This window comes from Hemitrygon akajei, chromosome 1 (genome assembly GCF_048418815.1).
Source record: "Hemitrygon akajei chromosome 1, sHemAka1.3, whole genome shotgun sequence".
Taxonomy (NCBI): Eukaryota; Metazoa; Chordata; class Chondrichthyes; order Myliobatiformes; family Dasyatidae; genus Hemitrygon; species Hemitrygon akajei.
In genome coordinates, this window is record NC_133124.1 from 101,181,298 (window position 1) to 101,203,852 (window position 22,555).

General features: G+C 40.0%; 1 protein-coding gene across 2 annotated transcripts in view; it reads left to right on the forward strand.

The window, feature by feature from the left end:
* LOC140729104 (protein NDRG1-like) overlaps window positions 1–14,460 on the forward strand; it is a 76,337-nt gene extending 61,877 nt beyond the window's left edge. For both annotated transcript variants that reach the window (XM_073048507.1, XM_073048517.1), the window contains 7 exons: window positions 697–800; window positions 6,889–6,951; window positions 7,755–7,806; window positions 9,322–9,369; window positions 10,113–10,148; window positions 12,061–12,112; window positions 12,205–14,460. In XM_073048507.1, the coding sequence (XP_072904608.1) occupies window positions 697–800; window positions 6,889–6,951; window positions 7,755–7,806; window positions 9,322–9,369; window positions 10,113–10,148; window positions 12,061–12,112; window positions 12,205–12,431 (582 nt within the window). In that variant the 3' untranslated portion in view covers window positions 12,432–14,460. The remainder of the gene's footprint in view (window positions 1–696; window positions 801–6,888; window positions 6,952–7,754; window positions 7,807–9,321; window positions 9,370–10,112; window positions 10,149–12,060; window positions 12,113–12,204) is intronic.
* The last annotated feature ends 8,095 nt before the right edge of the window (window positions 14,461–22,555 follow it).

The window sequence follows — 22,555 nt, forward strand, 5'->3', positions numbered from 1 at the left end:
TAAAATGCCCTCTCTTAAAGTTGAAGAACACTCCGTCCTTCCCTCTGGAATTCAGCTTTTTTTAAAATCCAGATTTGATTGTACTGATGACAACTTGTATCACTGTAGTGATCTGAACATTCAGTGCTATTGCTCAATGTAACTAACATCAGCTAACCATGTGACCATGCACACCAGAAATCTGTTGTCAGCATTTCTCCAGTGTCAAAGTTGCCTTTTCCCTATTTAAATTTGGATGGACCATAATGGTTGAGTGAATCTTATGCTTCATACTTTATTGCCTGCATCCAACCTCTTGAGCATTTTGAATTATTTGACGAATTCAAAATCGCTTTGATTCAGTGATTTAAGATGAAGAACCATGTCCAGCGATCAGTTTTTCTCCTCCAAGGGGAATGACTTTTTGTCATAGTACAGTCAAGCCAGGGAATTCGCCATACATTTTCCCCATTGAGAGTATCACCAAAGCTAAATGGAATTTTTTTTATCAGATATGGCTGCACAGCAACCATGTTTGCTGCTGACAGCAAATATTTGTCCAAATTTATTTTCTCATTTGTGAATTCTTAAACCTTTGTGACCACTCCTCTCTCTTTCTAGCTTATGTGCAAAGTAATAACATTATCAGTGATTAGGACCATTATGATTATAGTTTGCATTTGTCTAACAACAAACATGTATGTAATCCAACTTTAGGATGAAATAAATTCTAATCCTGAATTGATCCAGACATACCGTAATCACATCTCTGCTGGGCTTAATCAACACAATCTGCAGCTTTTTGTTGACTCATACAACAGGTAAAGTAACACTGGATCTCTCTTTACATTACTCTTTAAATAATTATGTTTGTTTTGGATCGTTTCAATCAATTACAGGGCAATTCATCAAAGGAAAAATTAGGGAAAACGGAATTATAGATTGATTAATGTGACATCTGTGGTGCAGAAAATGCTAGTCAGTTATAAAAGATGTAATAGTACAGTACATAGGGAAGAGTGATAGGGTCAGACAGTTGACAAGGACTTGTCAAAGGAAAACATGTTTGACAAGCCTAATTTTTTTTGGGCTGTAACCAACAGAATTGCTCAGGGAGAACCAGTAAATATGATGTATTTTGACGTCCAAAAAGCTTTTACATTCAGTGTAAGAATGGCATGCAAAATTAAAACAAATGGGATTGAAGGCAAGATACTGGTTTATGGATAGACAGCTGGTTGGATGACAGGAAACAAAATACAAGTAAATAATCTAGCTTGAAGACAGCTTGGAATATCACCACTAGGATCAATGCTTGGTCCACTGCTCATGTTAGTGGTTTTCAGGAGCAAATTGTTAAGTGTAATATCCCAAGGGTTTGTGGATGGCATCAAAGCTGAGTGGAAAGGTGTACCTGAAGAGGATGCAGAGAAGCTTCAGCTTGACGTTTTGGCCAGATGCCCGGCAGATAGAGTATAATGTGGATAAATATGAGGTTATCCACAGGAAGGCAAATTATTCACAAGAACAGAAGACAAAGGAGCAGAAGTAGGCCATTTGGCCCATTGAGTCTGCTCCACCATTCCACCATGAGCTAAACTATTCTCCCATCTAGTTCCAATTTCCAGCTTTTTCCCCATATCCCTTGATACCCTGACTAATTAGATACCTATCAATCTCCACCTTAAACACCCTCAATGACCGGGCCTCCACAGCTATATGTGACAACGAATTCCATAAATCCACGAGCCTCGGGCTAAAAATATTTCTCCTCATCTCTTTTAAATGGGTACCCTCTAATTCTAAGACTGTGGCTTCTTGTCCTGGACTCACCCACCAAGGGAAACGGCCTTTCCACATCTATTCTGTCCAACCCTTTCAACATTCAAAATGTTTCTATGAGATCCCCTCTCATTCTTCTATACTCTAATGAATACAGTCCAAGAGCTGACAAACGCTCCTCATATGTTAGCCCCTGCATTCCAGGAATCATCTTTGTAAATCTTCTCTGTACTCTCTCCATCAGTACATCCCTTCTAAGATAGGGGCCCCAAAACTGCGCACAGTATCCCAAATGAGGTCTCACCAGTGCCTCATCAACACCTCCTTACTCTTATACACTATTCCTCTTGAAATAAATGCCAACATAGCATTCGCTTTCCTTACTGCCGATCCAACCTGGTGGTTAACCTTTAGGGGATACTGCACAAGGACCCCCAAGTCCCTTTGCACTTTCAATTTTTGAATTTTCTCCCCATCTGAATAATAATCTGCCTGATAATTTCTTCCAAAATGTACAACCGTACATTTCTCAACATTGTATCTGCCATTTCTTTGCCCACTCTCCCAAACTGACCAAGTCTCTTTGCAACCTTTCCGTTTCTTCAACACTTCCTGCTCCTCCACCTATGTTGGTGTCATCCGCAAACTTAGCCACAAAACCATTTAATCCATAATCTAAATCATCGATATACAGTGTTAAAAGTAGCAGCCCCAACACCGACCCTTGCGGAACACCACTAGTAACGGGCAACCAACCAGAATAGGGTCCCTTTATTCCCACCCTTTGCCTTGTGCCTATCAGCCAATGTTCTACCCATTCCAATATCTTTCCTGTAATTCCACGGGCTTTCATCTTATTAAGCAGCCTCTTAAGCGGCACCTTATTGAAGGCCTTTCGAAAATCCAAATACACAACATCCACAGTCTCTCCCTTGTCAATCTTATTTGAGATTACCTCAAAAAATTCCAATAGGTTGGTGAGGCAGGATCTTCCCTTCATGAAACCATGCTGGCTTGGGCCTATCTTGTCTTGCACCTCAAGATATTTCATAACCTCGTCCTTGAGGATTGACTCCAATAACTTTACAACTACCGATGTCAGACTAATAGGTCTGTAATTTTCTTTTTGCTGCTTTCCTTGCTTAAACAGCGGAACTACATTTGCGACCTTCCAGTCCTCCGGAAACCATGCCAGAGTCTGTTGATTCCTGGAAGATCATTTCCAATGCCTCCACAATCTCCAAAGCCACCTCCTTCAGAGTGATATCTTATTATTAGAATGACAATAGATTGGGAAAGATAGGAGCAGCAAAACTGAGGTTAAGAAGATAAATTTTATGCTGGTTGTTGTAACGAGAATTTGAGTAAGGAGCAGGATGTCTTGCTGCATGAGTATTGTGTGCAAGTGCTGATTTCCTTTAACTGAAGAAGGATGGTCGTGCATTGGAAGGCATTCACTTAACTGATTCCTGGGATAAAAGGACTGAACAAAGATTGTATTAATCAGTAGGCTTATTCATTAGAGCGTGGAAGATTGATAGGGTCTTGTAGAAACCTACAGAATTTTAATGGGATTTGAAGATGACATCCAGGAAATGTATTCCTGATTGCCAGATTGTGCAGGACCGTGGGTACTGTCTAAGAACAAGGAAATTAGAGCTTCTATGGTGAAAGAAACTGATAATGTTTTGGGGTCAGTGGTCTTGTTGCAATTCTGCAAGATTTCATATTTCTTGGCTACAAAGATAAAATAAAATGTGAATTGAAATATGTCTCAGCAACATCTGAAAATGTAGCATTGTACATAAAACAGCATCATTAGTGTATTAAGTACCATTGTGCACATTTCTGAGAGTTTACACTGGTGGTTAATGTTCTATAGATTTATGCTGCAAAAGATTTCTGTTTTACACTCCCTGCACCCTCCCCCAGTGTTTAGCATGCCCAAATATGTCATGATTCATGTCATGTCCAACCTTTGGCTCTGAGTTTGTCAATGATTGGAGCTGTTCACGCATGAAATACAACATTTACTTAAGATGTTTCCAAGGCAGCTTAATTTAAAGGGTTGGATATGTTGCTGACATTTAGTGGAAGAGTCCTGCTCAACTTGTCTCAAAGAGATTTCAGACTTCCCAAGCTAGGCTTCCATTTGCCACACTCAGATGATTTAAATAGCTTGCTTCAGGATTGTGCTCTTATTCGGAGCCTTGCAAGACTTGAGGTCGGATAGGAATTCAAGACACAACAGTGTGTAGAGTGGTCAGAGGGTTTCACTGCACCAGTTTAAGGTTAACTGTGCAGTTGCAGGAAAGTTTGTTCATCTTTTATTTCATTTGCCTCAAGTTAACTCCACTAATTTTGTTAGCTGCTCTTCTCTCTTGTAACAGTTTCTTACAAACTGGTTGCTGTATGTTTGTGAAGTGAGTTACAGAGATCAGTTTGCCAAACAGTAGCAGCACCCTAGTCAGCAGATTTGATGACAATATCAATATTGATCTTTTGGAGCTGAGAGCTGTAGGTTAGAATCAGTAAGGTTGTTAGAGGTTTTTGCAGTAAATGTCACTGAAGCAAATAGCAGTGAATAAGTGTAGGAAAGGTGAGAGGCCACAGAAGGGGTCCAGCTAGGTCAGGATTTCTGAACACCTGCAGCTGCAAAGAAAGCAACACACGCTCATCTTACCATACAAGTAGCCACATCCCACACCAAAATTCCTTAGGCAGCACCTTCCAGACCCATGACCACTACCATCAAGAAGGACAAGAGCCAGTAGGTACCTGGGAACACCACCCCTTTGTCACTCACTATCCAAGTCTCCGTCCAAGTCGCTCACCATCCTGACTTGCAAATATATTGCCATTCCTTCATTGTCACTCGGTCAAAATCATGGAATTCCCTCCTAACAGCATAGTGGGTGTACCTACACCTCGGGGACTACAGCAGTTCAAGAAGGCAGCTTCACTTTAACCATCTTCACAAGGGCAACTAGGGATGCGCGATAAATGCTAGCTTAGCTGGTGATGCCCACATCCTGTAAAAGAATATGCTACATAGTCTTTCCATGTGAGATGCTGCTTCACGTTTATATTTAATTTGGCGCTCAGTGAAATGTACAAGATCTTCTGGGGTAGTGCTGGTCTTGATAGGTTGGATGGGAGAATGGGGTAGAATGTTTTTGTTCTTGTGGGATTCCAGAACCTATTTACTTTAGATGAGGCTAAACTTCTGAGAAGTGCAAACTTTTGGAACTTTAGTTGAAAGAGCAGTGGAAGAGTGATTAAATACTTCTAAGGCAAGAGTAACTACTTTAAGCATTAGGGTGAAAGGTGACTGAGAAAAGACAATGTGGACTTGAGGCTACAGTTAGGTCAGTCATATTATTAAATGGTAGAGCAGCTTGCAGCACTTCATGTTATTCACTTCAGGTTCATCCATGTTCCAAATTTTTATGTCCATTATGTGATCCTTTTTTCATATTTATTTGAAAAAAGATCGAATGTTCGCTGAGTAACTGCTCTGCAGTAAAGGTGATCCCAACTTTCCAGTTTCCTGCCATTTTAGTTCTCCATCCCACTCCCTGTCTGATCCCTGTCTTTTGCTGTTTGTTTTCCATCAAAGTGCAGCATGTGGTCAGAACAGTAATCTCTTACATTAAGACATGCAGGGCTTGAAATAATCTATACAGTTTCAGAAAAACCAACCTTTCTAGTTCAGAGCTGCCCAGTTCTGATCTGATAAAAGGTTATCAACTAAATTTACTCTCTTTCCTCAGCAGTTGTTTAATATACAGAATGTTCATAGTAGTGTCATTTCATATTTGCAGTACCTGCCGTGTTTTCTCTCAGTTCTAATGTTGCTTTGTCTCCTTTGATCTGTTGTCTCTTCTTGAGAGATTACCTGTAATTGAGAAAACCTTCACCACTCTTTAACAACCAAGATTGACGCTGTTTCTCTTGATCCTCATGCTATTACAGATTTTATTTATTTATTGAGATGCAGTGTGAAGTAGGCCCTTTGAGTCACACTGCCCAGCAATGCCCCAGTTTAATCCTAGCCTAATCATGGGGCAATTTACAACAACCCACTAACCTACCAACCGGTAGGTCTTTGGATTGTGGCAGGCCACCCACAGTATATTGCTTGTTCCCGCCACCCATCCACCTCTGTAATTCAAAACGCTTACAACTTTTCCTAGTTTTAATCATAGGTCATGGACCTAGCAGTTCAGCTGTTTTTTTCTCTCCACAGCTGCTGCTTGACCCACTAGTATTTCCAGCAGTTTTGTTATAAATTCAGATTTCTAGCATTTTTATGGCTTGATGCTTTTCGAATGATTTCATGGTTTTGGTTACAGACGTTACAGTAATGGTCAGCAGTGTCTCTTCATGGAATTTGAGGACCTGGAGACATGTTCTCCTGACCCTCATCTGAGCCATTTCCATTTCATCTTATTTTTCAAATGTAAACAACATTCACTGATAGTGATTAGCTGTCATGTTGAATAGTTGTCTATACCTAAACTAAGGTGTAGGTGTCATATTTGCAGTTGTTTCAAATACAAGAATGACGTAAAGAACACGACACCAGACTGAAGATGCTGGAATATGGAGCAGCACCTGCATGGGGAGCCGGTGGGGGTGGGAGGGCAGAGGCAGGTCAAAAGTCACACTCATTGAAGAAACTGACTGACTTAGAGCTTTGTGATCATCGCCAACTCTAGACATTGTATGCTTCCTCTTCCTGATGATGTCTTGTTCTGCCCTACTTTTTCTCCCAAGGTCTGTGAATTGTCTGAAACTATTATTTATATTAACTTTGTTAGCCTCTTGAAGAGTCCAGAGCACAAACTATTTGTAAAGAATTACATTAGTCATAACAGAAATAGAGCTAAAATTGTGAGTGATAAGTACCAGTTAAAGCCAGACATTGGAAAATGCAGTTTGTGGTTGAATGGATTCTGTGATTCTAGAAATAATAAAGCAGGTAAAGTCTGTTTACTACTCAGTGGGAAGAAACCTACACGTATTTTTGGTGGTCTTTGTGTGTGACGGGGGGGTGGTTTGTGGGATAAACCATCAAATGTTCCACCAAATGCTCTATAATTAACTCAGTTTGTTTTTCTGCAGTCGAAGAGACTTGGAAATTGGACGACCTCTTCCTGGACAGCATCATCAAAGAACTACTTTAAAGTAAGTTGAAGTCAATTTATAACATCTCGTGCTAAGCTTAAAAAAATTCTGGATGAAAGTTTATGTATGTTTTGATTTATAATAGTGTTGGATATTTGGGATTGTCAGTGGTAGAAATGAACATGGGATCCAGCTAGATATTTCTGTATCCTGCTTTTCATGCTATGACCAAAATAACTGTCATTTAGAAGTCCACTCTATTGGAAGTGGTTAGGGGATGCTTAAGGCTGCTAGTTGACTTAGTGGTGAACATCCCATTCTATTGCTAAAATTAGAAAAGCCTATATGTCCAAGTCCAGTGGGGGTTTAGGATTTCCCCAACAATGCCCTAAAAGGAGCATTACACAGTAATGTCATCCCATGGGTCTGATGTGGAAAATGTATAAGAAGAACATGGGTGAATTGTGGCTTATGTTTTCTCCATTAAGATGAGAATAACAATGAGAAAATTCGGCATCACCATGATGTAGGGTTTCAACCTGAAATGCCGTCACTTTCTTTCCTCCCACAGATGCTGCATGTCCAGCTGAGTTCCTCCAGAGCATTGTTTGTTGCTTCAAATTTTAGCACCTGCAGTCTCTTGGCACATCAGCACTGAAAAAATATTGCTGTCATGTTGTGGTCTGTTTGGGGATTGGTGAAGCAGTGTGAGGAAATCAGTAATATGCAGTTAAATTTCAGGACACAGGTTTTAGAGTTTAATCAGGATTTTTGTTGGTATTCTTTAAGACGTCAAATAATAGTGAAATGATGATCTTGGCATTTATTGGTCTCAGTGAAATAATTAACAATTTATCTTGTAGATGTCCCACATTATTGGTGGTTGGAGACAGTTCACCTGCAGTAGATGCTGTGGTATGTTTGTATTCTGCCTGTATTTAATTAAGAAACAAAATGGAGTACATTCATACTTCATTCAAGTTATATTTAAAGGACTATCCAGAATTGTGAACCACTTTAATTTAAATAGTCTTATTAACTTCTTACTCATTAGATCATTTAAATACAGTGGCTCAAATATTGTGGTATTCTTAGAGATTAAAATGATTGTCGAAATGTGCATTATATTAAAATTCATGCTTGGGAATCTTGGAATTCTGTGGCCATATAATGAATAGGTTTAGTGGTGCAGCACTTATCTGTTACTATTTTATTGTTCCAGAACCCCAGGATTGATCCTGAACTTTATGTGGTTTTATGCAATCTGCTTAGGACTGTCTGGGTTTCCCCCGCACATTTTGGTTTTCTATCATACTGTTTGTTTAAAGAATCTGGAATTAATGAGTAATGGGGAACTGAGATCGCTCTGAGACTAACAGATGACAGATTGTGAAGCTGACAGAGACTCAATGGGCCAGATAGACCCCAATATAAGACCATAAGTCATCGGAGCAGAATTGGGCCGTTCAGCCCATCAAGTCTGCTCCCAGATTCCACTCAACCCCATATACTTGCCTTCTCACCATATCATTGATTCCTTCCCTGACTAATCAGGAAACAATCACGTTCTGCCTTAAATATCTTGTAAGAGAATGAATAAACATACATTTGCAATTTTAAAGAGCTGAAAGCATGCAGGGTTTTTTTCTCTCCACCAGTCATGTCTTGAGCCATGTGTTAAATATCAAACATTGGTTCACCAAACACAGTGGAAGTAATTTTGTTCACTTAATCTAGAGGCCAAGAACGTCTCCCATGGAGGGAAGTAGATTTGACCCAATACTGTATTGGCACTCACTAAACCCCCCCCCCCCCCCCCCCAATCTCTGGGTTGCTCATTTCAATAGTCCAATGGGCCAAGGAGGTCCCAGTTAAGTATGTGATTGTGAATTGAGTTGAGTAAAGAGACATCTGCATGCTCAAGAGTCAGTTGTGCTCCACAAGGATGGATCCTTTGACTTGTCCATGTTGACTAAGTTGCCTATCTGGGCTTGTCCATTTGCATCTGTTCCGCTCATATCCCTTTAAACTTTTAGTTCCATGCCACTTGTCCAATAGTCTTTTAGATGTTTTCTATCAGTCTCTACCTTTTCCTCTGGGGATTTGTTGCATATACCCACCACCATCTTTGTGGCAAAAGTTGCCCTTCACATCACTTTAAATTTTTTTCCTTCCCCAATCTATTCCTGTAGCTTTAACCCAGAGGTTAAAGACTGACTTCATTTTAGCTGGGCCCCTCTGGATATATCCTACTTAGCAAAATAGTGTAATCCCTCTGTGTTCATTTTTCAGTGCTGTTATTTTCATCTCTTGAGATTGGACAAAATACTTTTAAATATCTTTCCTTTTTAAATATCAAGCTCGCTTTCCTGCATGCTTGTAATACTGTTCATTTTATAAGTGCTAAATGTTGAAATGCTTTGTTTTCAGGTTGACTGTAATACTAAGCTTGATCCAACAAAAACTACTCTGCTAAAGGTAACAGACAGTATTACTGACTTCACACAAAAAGTATTGCATTTAGACAAATAGTTTGAACTAAGGGAAGCTTTCCTTGCTGCAAAACTTAAGTTTACAGAAAGCCATTGTCGTATCTATTTGAACCAAAGTGCACAAAACCTATTCTTTTGAAGAGAAGTTCTAATGCTAATGCTCTCTTTAATATAGAAATCTTGAGCTTATTTCAAAATTATATCTATTAGTTTTGGACTTCCAGGTGAACAAAATAGTACAGGCTGTCTTCGGGTAATGAAAGCATTCCATTTACACAGATGTCCTTAAGTTAGTTTTTTTTCCACAGGTCTCAAAAATCACTCAAATGTACTTGTCTAGTAAGCATACTTGTGTACTTCTGAGGCCATTCATGAAGACCAATGAGAACAATACTAAAAGTAGGGAGAGAGAAGAAACTAGTTCTGCAGACTATTGAATTTAATAATATTATGGGATCTCATTCAAATCATTCTTTTAGGTTTGATAGTGATTCTCAAAAGTCAATCCTCCAGGTGGAATTGTTTTGAATCTAAAAATGAATGACATGTTTCCAGCAAAATATTAGATTATAGGATTTTCCAGGACTGGCAAATTAAGCAAATGTACAGATTTTCACTGACAAATCCAGCTCTTGTCATAATTCAGTAATAATGTAACCTAATTGAGCTATATAGGCCATTAATTTTAGTGTGCCATTTTGACTTAACTATTTTCTTTATTTAAAATAGATGTCTGATTGTGGAGGACTGCCACAAGTTGTTCAGGTGTGTTTGCAATTCTCTGTAAAATAAGTGTTTACCCATAATTGCTCTAATATCTGTTCTCTCAGCTTACAAACTCTCAACTTGTGTACAGCTTAAACATAGGAATAAGTGTTTGGTGGAATGGATTTGCTAGCTGTTGCAGGACAGCAGTCAGAAAATCCATATGGCAGCTCACTTCGCAGCCACGTTTGTGACTTGCCAATTAGACCATGAGACATAGGAGCAGAATTAAGTCATCTGGCTTATCGAGTCTGTGCTGCCATTCAATCATGGCTGATCCTTTTTTTTAATCTCCTCAACCCCGGTTCCTGGCCTTCTCCCTATAACCTTTGTTGCCTGGGTTACAAACATTTTGCTGCTTTGCCCCCTCCATAGGGTTGCACTCATTATGGATTTGCATCCTTGTTTTCTCCAAGGGAGAAAAATGGATAGTTGCAAGTGCATTAATACTCTTACTTAGCACAACCATGCAGAGTGTTGATTTATTACAGTATTCTTAGTCCTGGAATTTGAACGTTTAGATGGAGATGTATACTCGTATTTTAAAAAGATACCTGTTTTAGTAGTGCATTAATATGCTGGGAGCCCAGCTTGGACCCCTGCTCTTACATGCTCCTGCAGTAATTAAATGATGCCCTCATTGCCACATGGTTTGATTCCTTAGTGGTTCACTTAAATTCTACAGAACTACTTCTTGAGGACTGGTTGTATTGGGTATCTTGAGGTGACTGGTGCTGCTCAGATTGAGGACTTGGGCTGCAATTTGTGGGGCAGTGGCCACCATTGATATTTTTACCATAGAGAAATCTCAGGGGTGTAGCCAAATGGAAGGGTGAGACAGCATAAGACATAGGAGCAAAATTAGGCCATTTGGGCCCTCCAGTTCTGTTCTGCTATTCAATCAAGGCTGATTTATTTTCTCTCTCACCACCATTTTCCTGTTCCTTCCTGTACCTTTTGATGCCCTTACTAATCAGGAACCTATCAATCTCCACTTTAAATGTACTGAATGACTTGGCTTCAACAGCTGCCCTTGGCAATGAATGCCACAGATTCACCATCCTCTCTCTGGCTTAAGAAATCCCTCAATCTCTGTTCTAAACTGACATAGTTCCATTCTGAGGCTGTGCCGCCTTGTCCTCGACTCTTTCACTATTGGAAACTTCCTTTTGCGTTTCTACTCTATCTAGGCCTTTCAATATTCTGTAGTTTTGATGTGATTTTTTTTTTTCCCCCTAATCATTCTACTAAACTCCAGCAAGTACAGGCCCGGAGCCATCAAATGCCCCTTATACGTTAACCCTTTCATTAAAGGATTGCTCTCGTGATCCTCTTCTGTAACCTTAACAATACCAGTACACCCTTTCTTGTATGCGATTCCCAATGTGTCGAACAGGAGCTAATAGAAAGACTTAGTTCAGTATGTCAACGCATTGCTTCCTGAACAGTGGTTCACTCTCACTGCATTCAAGAAGCACTTCTGAGCCCTGCACCTCCTCATTGAGCGGTGGCACTGTAAACACCAGCCTATTTAATCTTGATGCAGTCTCTGTACCTTGCCTCGGTGTTTTGTTCCACTCAGCTTGGTACTGGCACTTTTCTGTAGCAAAGAAAATGTTATCACAGCTTCTTTGCCACAATAAAGTGCCATGCACAGCTGTGCACTCAAATAGGACCCCGGCTTAGCTGTGTGCAATAGAAGGGAGGCCAATGATTCATGTCAGGTTTTTGGCATATAATGATCTGTTTGCATTCATTTTTTAGTACTGTTATTTCTAGAAACATGTCCTCGGTGCTAAAGTATTCAGATTCACACCCTGTCCCCGAAATTTAAACTTGGCAGCATTATGGAAATATTCAATCTATGATCATGATGGATTATTTTTTAAATACATAATTTACTCTCTCACAGCCAGCAAAACTTACAGAAGCTCTGAAGTATTTTGTGCAAGGAATGGGCTATAGTAAGTAGAATGAATATGCCTTTTCCATATGGTACAACAGTGCTGTACTGTAATATACCTAATGCTATTTCTTTGCTGTCGCCAATTAATAGTGCCTGCAGCCAGCATGACCCGACTAATGAGATCCCGTTCAGCATCAGGATCCAGTGTAACATCTGGAGAGGGTAACAGAAGCCGAACTCACACTGGCGAGGCTGCGAAGTTTTATACTCATCCCACGGGTGGACTGCACCATAACACAAATGCTAATGCAAACCCAAATGCTAATGTGGGAAGTGTCGAACACTCTGGCCCTCAGTCGACAGAGATTTCATGTTGAAGCCTTTCTCACTACCACCCTAAAAAAAACTGAATGTGTTATAAAGTTACCCTCAATGCATTCAATGGGCACGTTGTAGAGGGCATGTGGAAAAAATGTAGAAATTAAAACTTTTGTGCATACTTTCCTGTTTGGGACATTTCAATTGGTGCCATATTTGAATACCAGGGTTCCAAAATTGCATGATATAACAAAATCAAACTTTCTTTGAAAGCAGTGCATTCTGGGTAACTATTCTCCAAACATGCCCATTAGTCTCATGTCATGTGAAGAAGTTAAATGTTAAGATGTGTATATAGTTCAATTAATATCTTAATTAAGAAATGTTAAATCTTAGGTGCTGTAACTTTTTGTAAAACTTTAATTGTCTGTTGACTTTCCACTTTGATGTGCTGTTGCTTTTTAAGCCCTAAATATAAACATTGCTTTTTTAATGATGCTGTTACTTCCTGCTGCAAACTTGCCTTTAGTCTGCTTATATTTGTAACTAGGCAAGTAAAATTTTGATTTTTTAAAAAAAATTGTGTTTAGAATATTACTTCATAGTTTCAGATTATTCTAAAGAGTTTGTATTACAGTAACTTTGTACTTTTCGATTCCCTTGCAAGAATCCTTTTGAATGACATTGTGATTTCTAGCAAATTTTTGATGCTTTGAGTTCTAAAAGTTGCAGCCAAAATATGAATTCTGATTGAGTGCTCAGTAATATGGTGTATATTTTCATATTCCAAGGTTTTTCTTCAACTGGAATTTTTTTCTGAGCATGTTTCAGTTTACAGTATCCTAAAATCTGTGGACAAATAGGAATGCCAAGATAAATGATATAACCTGAAAATGTTATACAATACTTGCATTTATTTGCCCAGAAATGTATCATGCTTTCCCTGCTACTTATGATCCTGTTTTCTAAGCACAGCAGGTTATGCATATTACATGAAGCTTATTAGCCAAAAGGCTCACTTAACATGCTGTAAAATTTCATGCCTAAAATTGTATTAAAAATTCTGAAGAAAATGGCTAACATTTCATTTTGATAATATTCCTCTTCAGTGATGTGACCTGTGTCATTTTTAGACTTCCATTTTATTTGTTTTAAGGTTCCAACATTGGCAATCTATGGATATGTTGTCCATACAAAAGCATTGTGTCCATCAATGTGAAAGTTGAATGTAAGAGTAGAAGAAACAATACAAAGGTGTGAAATTGTCATTTAAACACTAAACAGTTACTTAATTAGATATGTATGTTCTTTAAATGCACACTTTTTCCTGTACTACTGCTCTTCAACTAAATTTTACCATTTTATGTGATCTAAGTTGTATCTAAGTCAGCCTAGTGTGACTACTTGTGTCATAAAAAGAACATACTAGAGGCCTGTTTAAACACTTGCGTTGAGGAAGGTTGTTCATTCTATTCACAGAACTATACACTTTCTTTTGCATAGTATGTTTGGTTCTAACAGCAAGCTTAGCTGGAAGTAGTATTACTGAATTCCAACAGCATTGCACCAAAGTGGTGAAACTCTTGGGGGGGGGGGGAAGAAGGGAATAAGTGCTGCAGAATGTTAATTTTAAAGTGTAGTGATATCAAAGATAAATTACAATTATTATTCATTGGTTTTGGCGTTTCACTTTTAGCTACAAGATAGATGGGTCTCATCATATTTAGTAATGTTATTGTTCAGTCTTTAAATTGGGTATTAACTGCTGAAATTTTGGGTGGCAAGTACGGTATCCTTTCACCTCTATTTGCATCATTGAAGTTTGAAGGCATTATCAGGTATGAAATGCTGTTTCTGACCTTGTAGTTTCTGGGGCTGTATTTGCTATCTATATTGAATTAAAATGGTTTTCTAGCTTTTTTTGTCACCATCTATATTGGTATGTACAATTTATAAACAGATTTTGGCTTGAAAGATTGTGATCCTTTTTGATTTCACAAAGGGCAGCCTGGAACGATTTTGAATAGTTAAACTGACAATGACTTGCACATGTGTATTTATTTTGAAATTAAATTCTTAAAACTGAAATTTATTTTCTATGATTTTTAAATTCTAATATTCTTTCTTTGCTGTTTTCTGAGTTATAAATAGATTTTGAATAATCCAGAAATGATTTATAGCATTTGTTGATGACTTTGGAATAATGCGTTCAGATTGGATTGTGAAAAGCAAGCTTCAACATATCAGGGGTTGATGAAATCATAATTCTGACTGAGCTCAATTGGGTTTTAAGTGACATCTACTTATCAGCAAGATATCAGGATTTCTACATTATCTGTTTGGTGAAAAACAACAAAATAAATCTTCACTATGAATGCTATACACTTCATTGAATTCAAGTTGTCTGGAGTATACATTCTGCATAAGATTTTAGTTTTAAGTTGGGGACCCTGCTAACATCAATGTTAGTCAGTACACATGGAAATAAATCCAAGCATGGTTTAAGAATGCTGTTACTATCTACTCTAGACTCCTACAGTTACTGAAGTGATGTGAAGTTGATTCTGATTATACTAAAAGAAAAATACGAGTTGGTGGGCAGCCTTACCAAAATTTGAAAGGTACCAAAGGAGCTTGATCAAGTTGAGGTGGCACATCTGGTAAAATAAATACCTCAGATACCCAGAGGATAGCTAAAAGGTGATGGGTGAAGCCAGATGAGGTGGAAAGGTAAAGGGTTAGAGATAAATGAATCTGGTACGAGAGGAGAGTGGACCATAAGAGGAGGGATACTGGAGGAAGTGATAAGCAGTTGAGAGGTTAAGAGGTCAGAGTGGGGCATAGAAGAGGGGAGTGGGCAGGAAGTTTTTTTTAAACAGAGAAATCAGTATTCATGCCATCAGGTTGAATACAAGGTGTTGCTACTTCACCCTGAGGTAGTGAGGGTTAAGGATACTTGGATAGATTTTTAATGCAGAGGGTGGTGGGTACATTGAAAATGCTTTCAGAGGAAGTGGTTGAGGTGGATACAGTCAGATACATGAGAGCTTTAGAGGGCAATAGGTCAAATGCAGGCAAATGGGACTAGCTCAGCCAGGCATCTTGATCTTTGTGGACAGGTTGGGTTGTAAAGCCTGTTTCCATGTTGTATAAATGTATGAGTGACTGATGATTAACTTCGGACACTTCCAATGCTCCAAAAAGAATATTGTATAAGAGGACTGGTGACACACACGAGAAATTGACACTGAAACCATGTTGTCTTTGAAAGGGTAAATAATCTGCAATATTACTTGAAATAAAATTGTAGTCACGTTTCACTTAAAATGCTATAACTGTTGGCTAGAGCAGCTTTTTATCACCCAAGAAGCAGGTTGACGGCTATTATGAAATGGATTTGGTGTTACTTTTTGCCATTGGTATTTGGCATAAAGAAAATTAGTTGTCAGAATTTAAGCCTAGGTGTTGTAAACTCAAAAGGTGTTTGGAACAATTATTGGATCATTTCCATTCATCTTAAGCTGTTTCAATGACTTCTCCCATTTCAAGGGTACACATTTTGCTGTACACATCTGTCACAATGGGATTTTATCTAAATACAGGTAGGGACTATCAACAGGCAGCATGATAAATCTGCAGTCTCAACTAAAAAGTGTTTTTAGTACCACATCCACAAAACATTGACTTTGATTAAAGGATTTGTTTTGGTTTCATTCTCTAAAATTAGTTTCTACATCAATGTATCATCAATCAGGAGCTGAATAGGTCTAACTATATGGGGGGAATACTGTGAGAAAGGTCTGCCAGAATTTAGAATGGCATGGTGGACTAACTGGAATAGTCAACATAAGTTCATGAAAGGAAAATTGTCTCCAACATGGGGGCAACAAGGTTGAGGAGCAGTTAAGAAATGCTATTGCAGCGCCAGCAATCTGGGTTCAATTCTGCAGCTGACTCTAATGTTATGACCTCGGCCCCCTCCTTTGTGAGAATCGCAAGAGCCCTAGCCGAGGGGGGGGGGGGGGGGGTCAACTGACCCAAGAGAGAAAGAGAAGTGCTGAATAGACACGGGAAAATGGGAGAGAGAGAGAGAGAGAGACGTGCGGAAGACCACGTTCTCCCAAGGAGCAGAATAAAGGCGACATTGACTATTGTCTCATGGAGACCACGTGAAAAGCCCTCGGGCAAAGTGGGCTGGTTGAGAGAGAGATCGCATTACCTGCAACCTGATTGACACCTGCGATCCCGTGAAGAAGTATAAAGGAGGGTCTGGGGGGGGGGGGGGGGGAACCCTCAGACGCACCAAGGAAGCACGATACCGATTCCCGTGGGAGCGGGAAGCCATCTTGAAGGAAGCCACGTGCGTTAGATTCCAAATGTTGAATCTGTGGCTGGAACCAACGGAAGACTGCTTTTAACTAACAACGGGGAAGCCTGCTTCCCTGATTCCAAGGATTTGCTCTGTAAAGACAACGGGCAAGTGTTTATCCTTTCTAAATCATCTCTTTCTCTCTACAACGTGAAAACCCCAGCGGTTCCCAAAAGGGAAAAGCCTGCAAACTTCTGAATGACTCTTTATATTTCAATTGGACTCAGTATTACCCCCTAGACAACTATAGAGCTTATCTCTGATTGATTATTATTACACCGGTGTTTTAGATTGAGTTTTGACGATGTATATGATCTGAAGGTTTTGTATTAACCATACGTTTGTGCCCTTTTTGAATAAAACGTTTGAAAATAGTAGCATCCGACGCAGCTGATCCCGCTATCTTTGCTGGTAAGTTACCTGGTTATGGGGTTTCGTAACACTAAGGAGTATGTACATTCTACCCCATGACCGCATGGGTTTCTTCTGAGTGCTCAGGTTTCCCTTCACATTCCAAATATGTGTGGGTTAATTGGTCACGAGGTGTAATTGGGCAGTACAGGCTGTTTTTTGAAGAAATGAAGATGGGTGAGGGTAGAATCGTAGACATCTATGTGGATTTAGCAAGATCTTTGACAAGGTGATAGGTGAATCTAAAATATTAGATCATAAGCAGTCCAGGGTGAACTAGTCAATTGGACTTAGTGGCCCACACTCCCAATGATGTTATTCACTAACGTCCAATAGCTGGAAAATAAGATGGATTACCTGTATCTGTCCCTGGACCAGTAGGAGGTGAAGGACTGCTGCACAGTTGCCCTGACAAAATCGTGGCTCCAGGGCACCACTCCAGACTCAGCCATCTTGCTGGAAAGCCTGATGTTTTCTGGGTGGACAAAAATATTGTGCTCTCTGGGGAGAAAGGAGTGTGTCCTCAGAAAATCAGATATAGATAGGCCAAGCAGGCGTCTGGCAGGTGGAGTACCATGTTGGTGAATGTGAGGTCTTCCACTTTGGAAGGAAAAACAAAAGAGCAGATTATTTAAATGGTAAAAAAAAAATTGCAGCATGCTGCTGTGCAGAGGGACTTGAGAGTATGAATCACAAAAGGTTGGTTTGCAGATGCAGCAGGTTATCAAGAAGGCAAATATGTTGGCCTTCATTGCTGGAGGGATTCAATTTAAGAGCAGAGAGGTCATGCTCTTTGTGTGCCATACTCTGCCAGAGCCTCGCAGACCACATTTTTCAAAGTGGTTGTCTTGGAGTAAAGATTCTGTGAGTGGTCCCCCACGTCCTTCTCACAGTGCAGTTTTTTTTAAACGAGGCTGAGTTGCGAGATTGACACTCAAGCTAGCACAGATGGAAAACGTGTCTGGGAGCGGCCCAACTGGATTCGAACTCAGGAACCTTTGCTCCAGAGTCCGGCGCTGATGTCACTGCACCACCAGCCGGCACCTGGAGTACTGCATGCAATTCTGGTATCCTTACTTGAGGAAGGATATAGTGGCTTTGGAGACGGTGCAGAGGAGGTTCACCAGGTTGATTCCAGAGAGTTAGACTGTGAGGAGAGATTGAGTTGCCTGGGACTGTACTCACTGGAATTCAAAAGAATGAGAGGAAATCTCATAGAAACATATATAATTATGAAAGGAATAGATGAAATGGGCAGGAATGTTGTTCCACTGGTAGGTGAGACTAGAACTAGAGGACATAGCGTTGAGTCAGGGGAATAGATTTAGGATGGAGATGCGAGGGAACTGCTTTTACCAGAGATTGGTGTATCTGTGGAATTCTCTGCCCAATGAAGCAGTGGAGGCTACTTCAGTAAATAAACTTAAGACCAGGTTGGATAGATTTTTGCATTGTAGTAGAATTAAAGGCAATGGGGTAAAAGCAGGTAGCGGGAGATGAGCCTATGGCCAGATCAGCCATGATCTTATTGAATGGTGGAGCAGGCTTGACAGGCCAAATGGCCTACTCCAGCTCCTAATTTTTATGTTCTTATGCAAGCCCTGCCACAACTTTAAATTCCTCAGTGTTATCATTTCAGAGGACCTTTCCTAGGCCCAGCACATAAGTGTGATTACAAAGAAAGTACTGGAGCTCCTCTATTTACAACTTTGCAAATATTTGCCATGAGATCTAAGACTTTGACAAACTTCTATTGACATGTGAAGGAAAGTATGTTGGCTAGCTGCATCACAGCCTGGTATGGAAATTTCCCTTGAATGGCAATCCTTCAAAAATTAGTGGATATGGCCCAGTCCATCACAGGTAAAGCCCTTCCAACCATTGAGCACATCTCCACAGAGCGTTGTTGCAGGAAAACAGCATCCATCATCAGAGACATTCCTCTAACCAGGTCATGTTATCACGAGGAAGGTATAGGAGCCTCAGGGCTCATACCACCAGGTTCAGGAGCAGTAATTACCCCTCAACCATTTGGCTTGTGAACTAGTGGGGATAACTTCATTCACCCCATCACTGGAATATTCCCACAACCTATCGATTGACTTTCGAGGACTCCTCATCTCATGTTGTTGATATTTATTGCTAATTTATTTAACATTATTTCTTTTTGTACTTGCACAGTTTGTTCTTTTTTGCATACTGGTTGAATGCCCAGTTGGTGTAGATTTTTATCAATTCTATTAAGGTTATTATTCCATTATTGGTTTGAGTATGCCCACATGTAAATGAATCTCAGGGTTGTATATGGTGACATATATGTATTTTGATTATAAATTTACTTTCAACCTTGAAGACCACCAGAGGAGGTCTGTGTGTCTACATAATGAGTACTGGAGTATGAATGCCTTGGTAGTAATGGTCCACTGCTCACCGCTGATAGAGTTTTTACTGGTGAAGTGTAGGCCCTTCTGCTTACCGAGGGAGTTACTGCCATTGTGATAATTGCTGTTTACATCTCCCCACATCCCCCCCATCCAACGTCAGTGCTGGGGGGAAACTACGGTGTCATTTGTGACTTCAAAGGCACTTGTTCCGATGGTTCCTTCATTGTTGCTGGTGACTTCAATCACGCCACTCACAAACCCCACCCCACCATCACCTAAGACCACATATCCATTTTGCTACTCCCTGCATACAGACCACTGGTTAAACGAATCCAATCCATTTGCAGGATCATCAGGACCTGGGCAGAAGGTGCCACCTCAGTGCTGCAGGACTGTTTTGAAAGCACGGACTGGAGCGTATTCAGGGAGCCGGCTACCTACGATTATCATGTCAACATTGTGACACTAGGGACAGATGGCGCATGTGGCAAGGTATACAAATGGCAGAGGCAACTCCCTTCCTGATGGGCTGACTGATTTCTTTGCACGATTTGGTGCCACAAATGGACATCAAGGAAAGACCCCTGTCCCCTGAGTTTGTATGTTCTCTCCATAACCACGTGGACTTCTTCTGGGTGCTCTGAGTGGTAGGGGTAGGTACAATTATATCTAAAAGATACTTGGGCAGGTTGAAAATCAGGAAAGGTTTAGAGGGATATGGGCTAATGCAAGCAAATCGGAATAGCTTGGAGGGCACTTGGTTGGCATGGATGAATTTGCCTAAAGAACGTTTCCATGTTATAATTGTGACTATGAAGTAAGTCTGTTAGATGAAATATCATGATTAGATCTAATGGTGGGACGAGTATGACCAAATGACCCAAGTTTCTTTTCCTCATCTCTGTTCTTATTCATTTTTAGTATCATAAGAACTCATACTGTAGATTTAAATACATTTTTGTTACTAAAGCTTTCCTGTAATGCATTCCTGATAAATTGTACATATTTCATTTTGAGCAAGGCAACTTATTCTTATTGTCTATAAGGAGAAGTTAACATTGGGGAATGGAAGAAACACCACAATTTAAAACTTTCACCCATAGCTCAGGTGTATTACAATATTTCCAATTATCTTTGTTTAACAAGCTTCTACAGATGTGCTGTTGAAGTTATCATGACTGCTTGTATCAGGCTCTGGTACTGCAAATTCGGGCTTGCAGGAATATAGGAAGCTGCAGAGAGAAGTAGATCCTGCCCAATACATCACAGGTGGCATCTACAGGGGCACGTTGCCTCAGGAAGGCAATATCCATCATCAATGATCCCCACCATTCGAACCATGCAACCTGCTTGCAGTTACCATAAGTTGGTGGTGAGGAAGGCAAATGTGATGTTAGCATTCATTTCAAGGGGACTGGAATATAAAAGCAAAGATGTAATGTTGAAGCTTTATAAAGGACTGATGAGGCCTCACTTGGCGTATTATTAGCTGCTTTGGGCCCCTTAGAAAGGATGTGCTGACACTGGAGAGGGTTCAAAGGAGGTTCACAAAAATGATTCCAGGATTGAATGGCTTGTCACATGAAGAGTGCTTGATGGTTCTGGGCCTATATTCACTGGAATTCAGAAGAATGCACATCTTAGACCATGAGACTGTAAGATATAGGAGCAGAACTAGAACATTTGGCCCATTGACTCTGCTCTGTCATTTCATCATGGCTGATCCATTTTCGCTCTCAGTCCTAATCTCCTGCCTTCTCCCTGTATCCCTTCATGCCCTGACCAATCAAGAATCTATCAACCTCTGCCTTAAGTATATGAAGAATGAGGGGTGATCTCATTGAAACCTATTGAATGGCGTGAAAGGCCTTGATAGAGTGGATGTGGAGAGGATATTTCCCATGGTGTGAGAGTATAAGACCAGAAGACACAGTCTCAGAATAGAGGGGCGTCCTTTTAGAGTAGAGATAAGATGGAATTTCTTTAGCGAGAGGGTGATGAATCTGTGGAATTCTTAGTCAGCGGCAGCTGTGGAGGTCAAGTATATTTAAGACAGAGGTTGATCAGGGCATGAAGGGATATGGGGAGAAGGCAAGAGATTGGGGCTGCAAGAGAATATGGATCAGCCTCGATGAAATGGCAGAGCATAGTCAATGATCCAAATGTCCTAGTTCTGCTCCTATACCTTATTGTCAAAGGTGCAGAAGCGTGAATTCCCACACTACCATGTTTGAAAATACACACAAAATGCTGGTGGAACACAGCAGGCCAAGCAGCATCTATAAGGAGAAGCACTGTCGATGTCCAAGACATCGAGTGCTTCTTCTTATAGATGCTGCCTGGCCTGCTGTGTTCCACCAGCATTTTGTGTGTGTTGTTTGAATTTCCAGCATCTGCAGATTTCCTCGTGTTTGAAGTCTGAAAATAGCTACTTTCCATCAACCATTTGGTTTCTGAACAACTACCATAAGATCACTAGAGTTTAGCAACACTTTGATCACGTTGCACTAAAATTGACTTTCTTTTGCTCTATTGTTTTCTTCTAAAATTTGTCTTTGTTTGTTTTTCTTGTGATTTTCTTCTTACATGATGCTGTGCAACTGTCAAGTTTTTCATTACGCCTGTGCATGTGACATGAAACCTGACTAATTTTTTTTACAAATTAAAATTGTGTGCATATAATACCTCTGCTGTCAGAATTGCAATGTACATCACTATTCTTTTACAGGAGACACAGCTTCAACCTTATGCATTTCAATTATTTATTATTCCATACTGTCTTTGACCTCACACAAGAACAACCCTGATAATGGATTGGTTTGGCCAGGTAATAGATAACTAGTTCAAGAAATTTTCATTTCAAGGGAAGAAGTGCTTTGTGATGTGAGTATTGCAGTAAGTGATATAACCCATTTCTTCCCACTCCCTGCCTGTCAGATGTCACAAATGAAGCTCTTACACTTGTCTTTTTTCATTCTTTGTTTCGTAGTGACTACGTCAGTAACAGTAAGATCTCCAT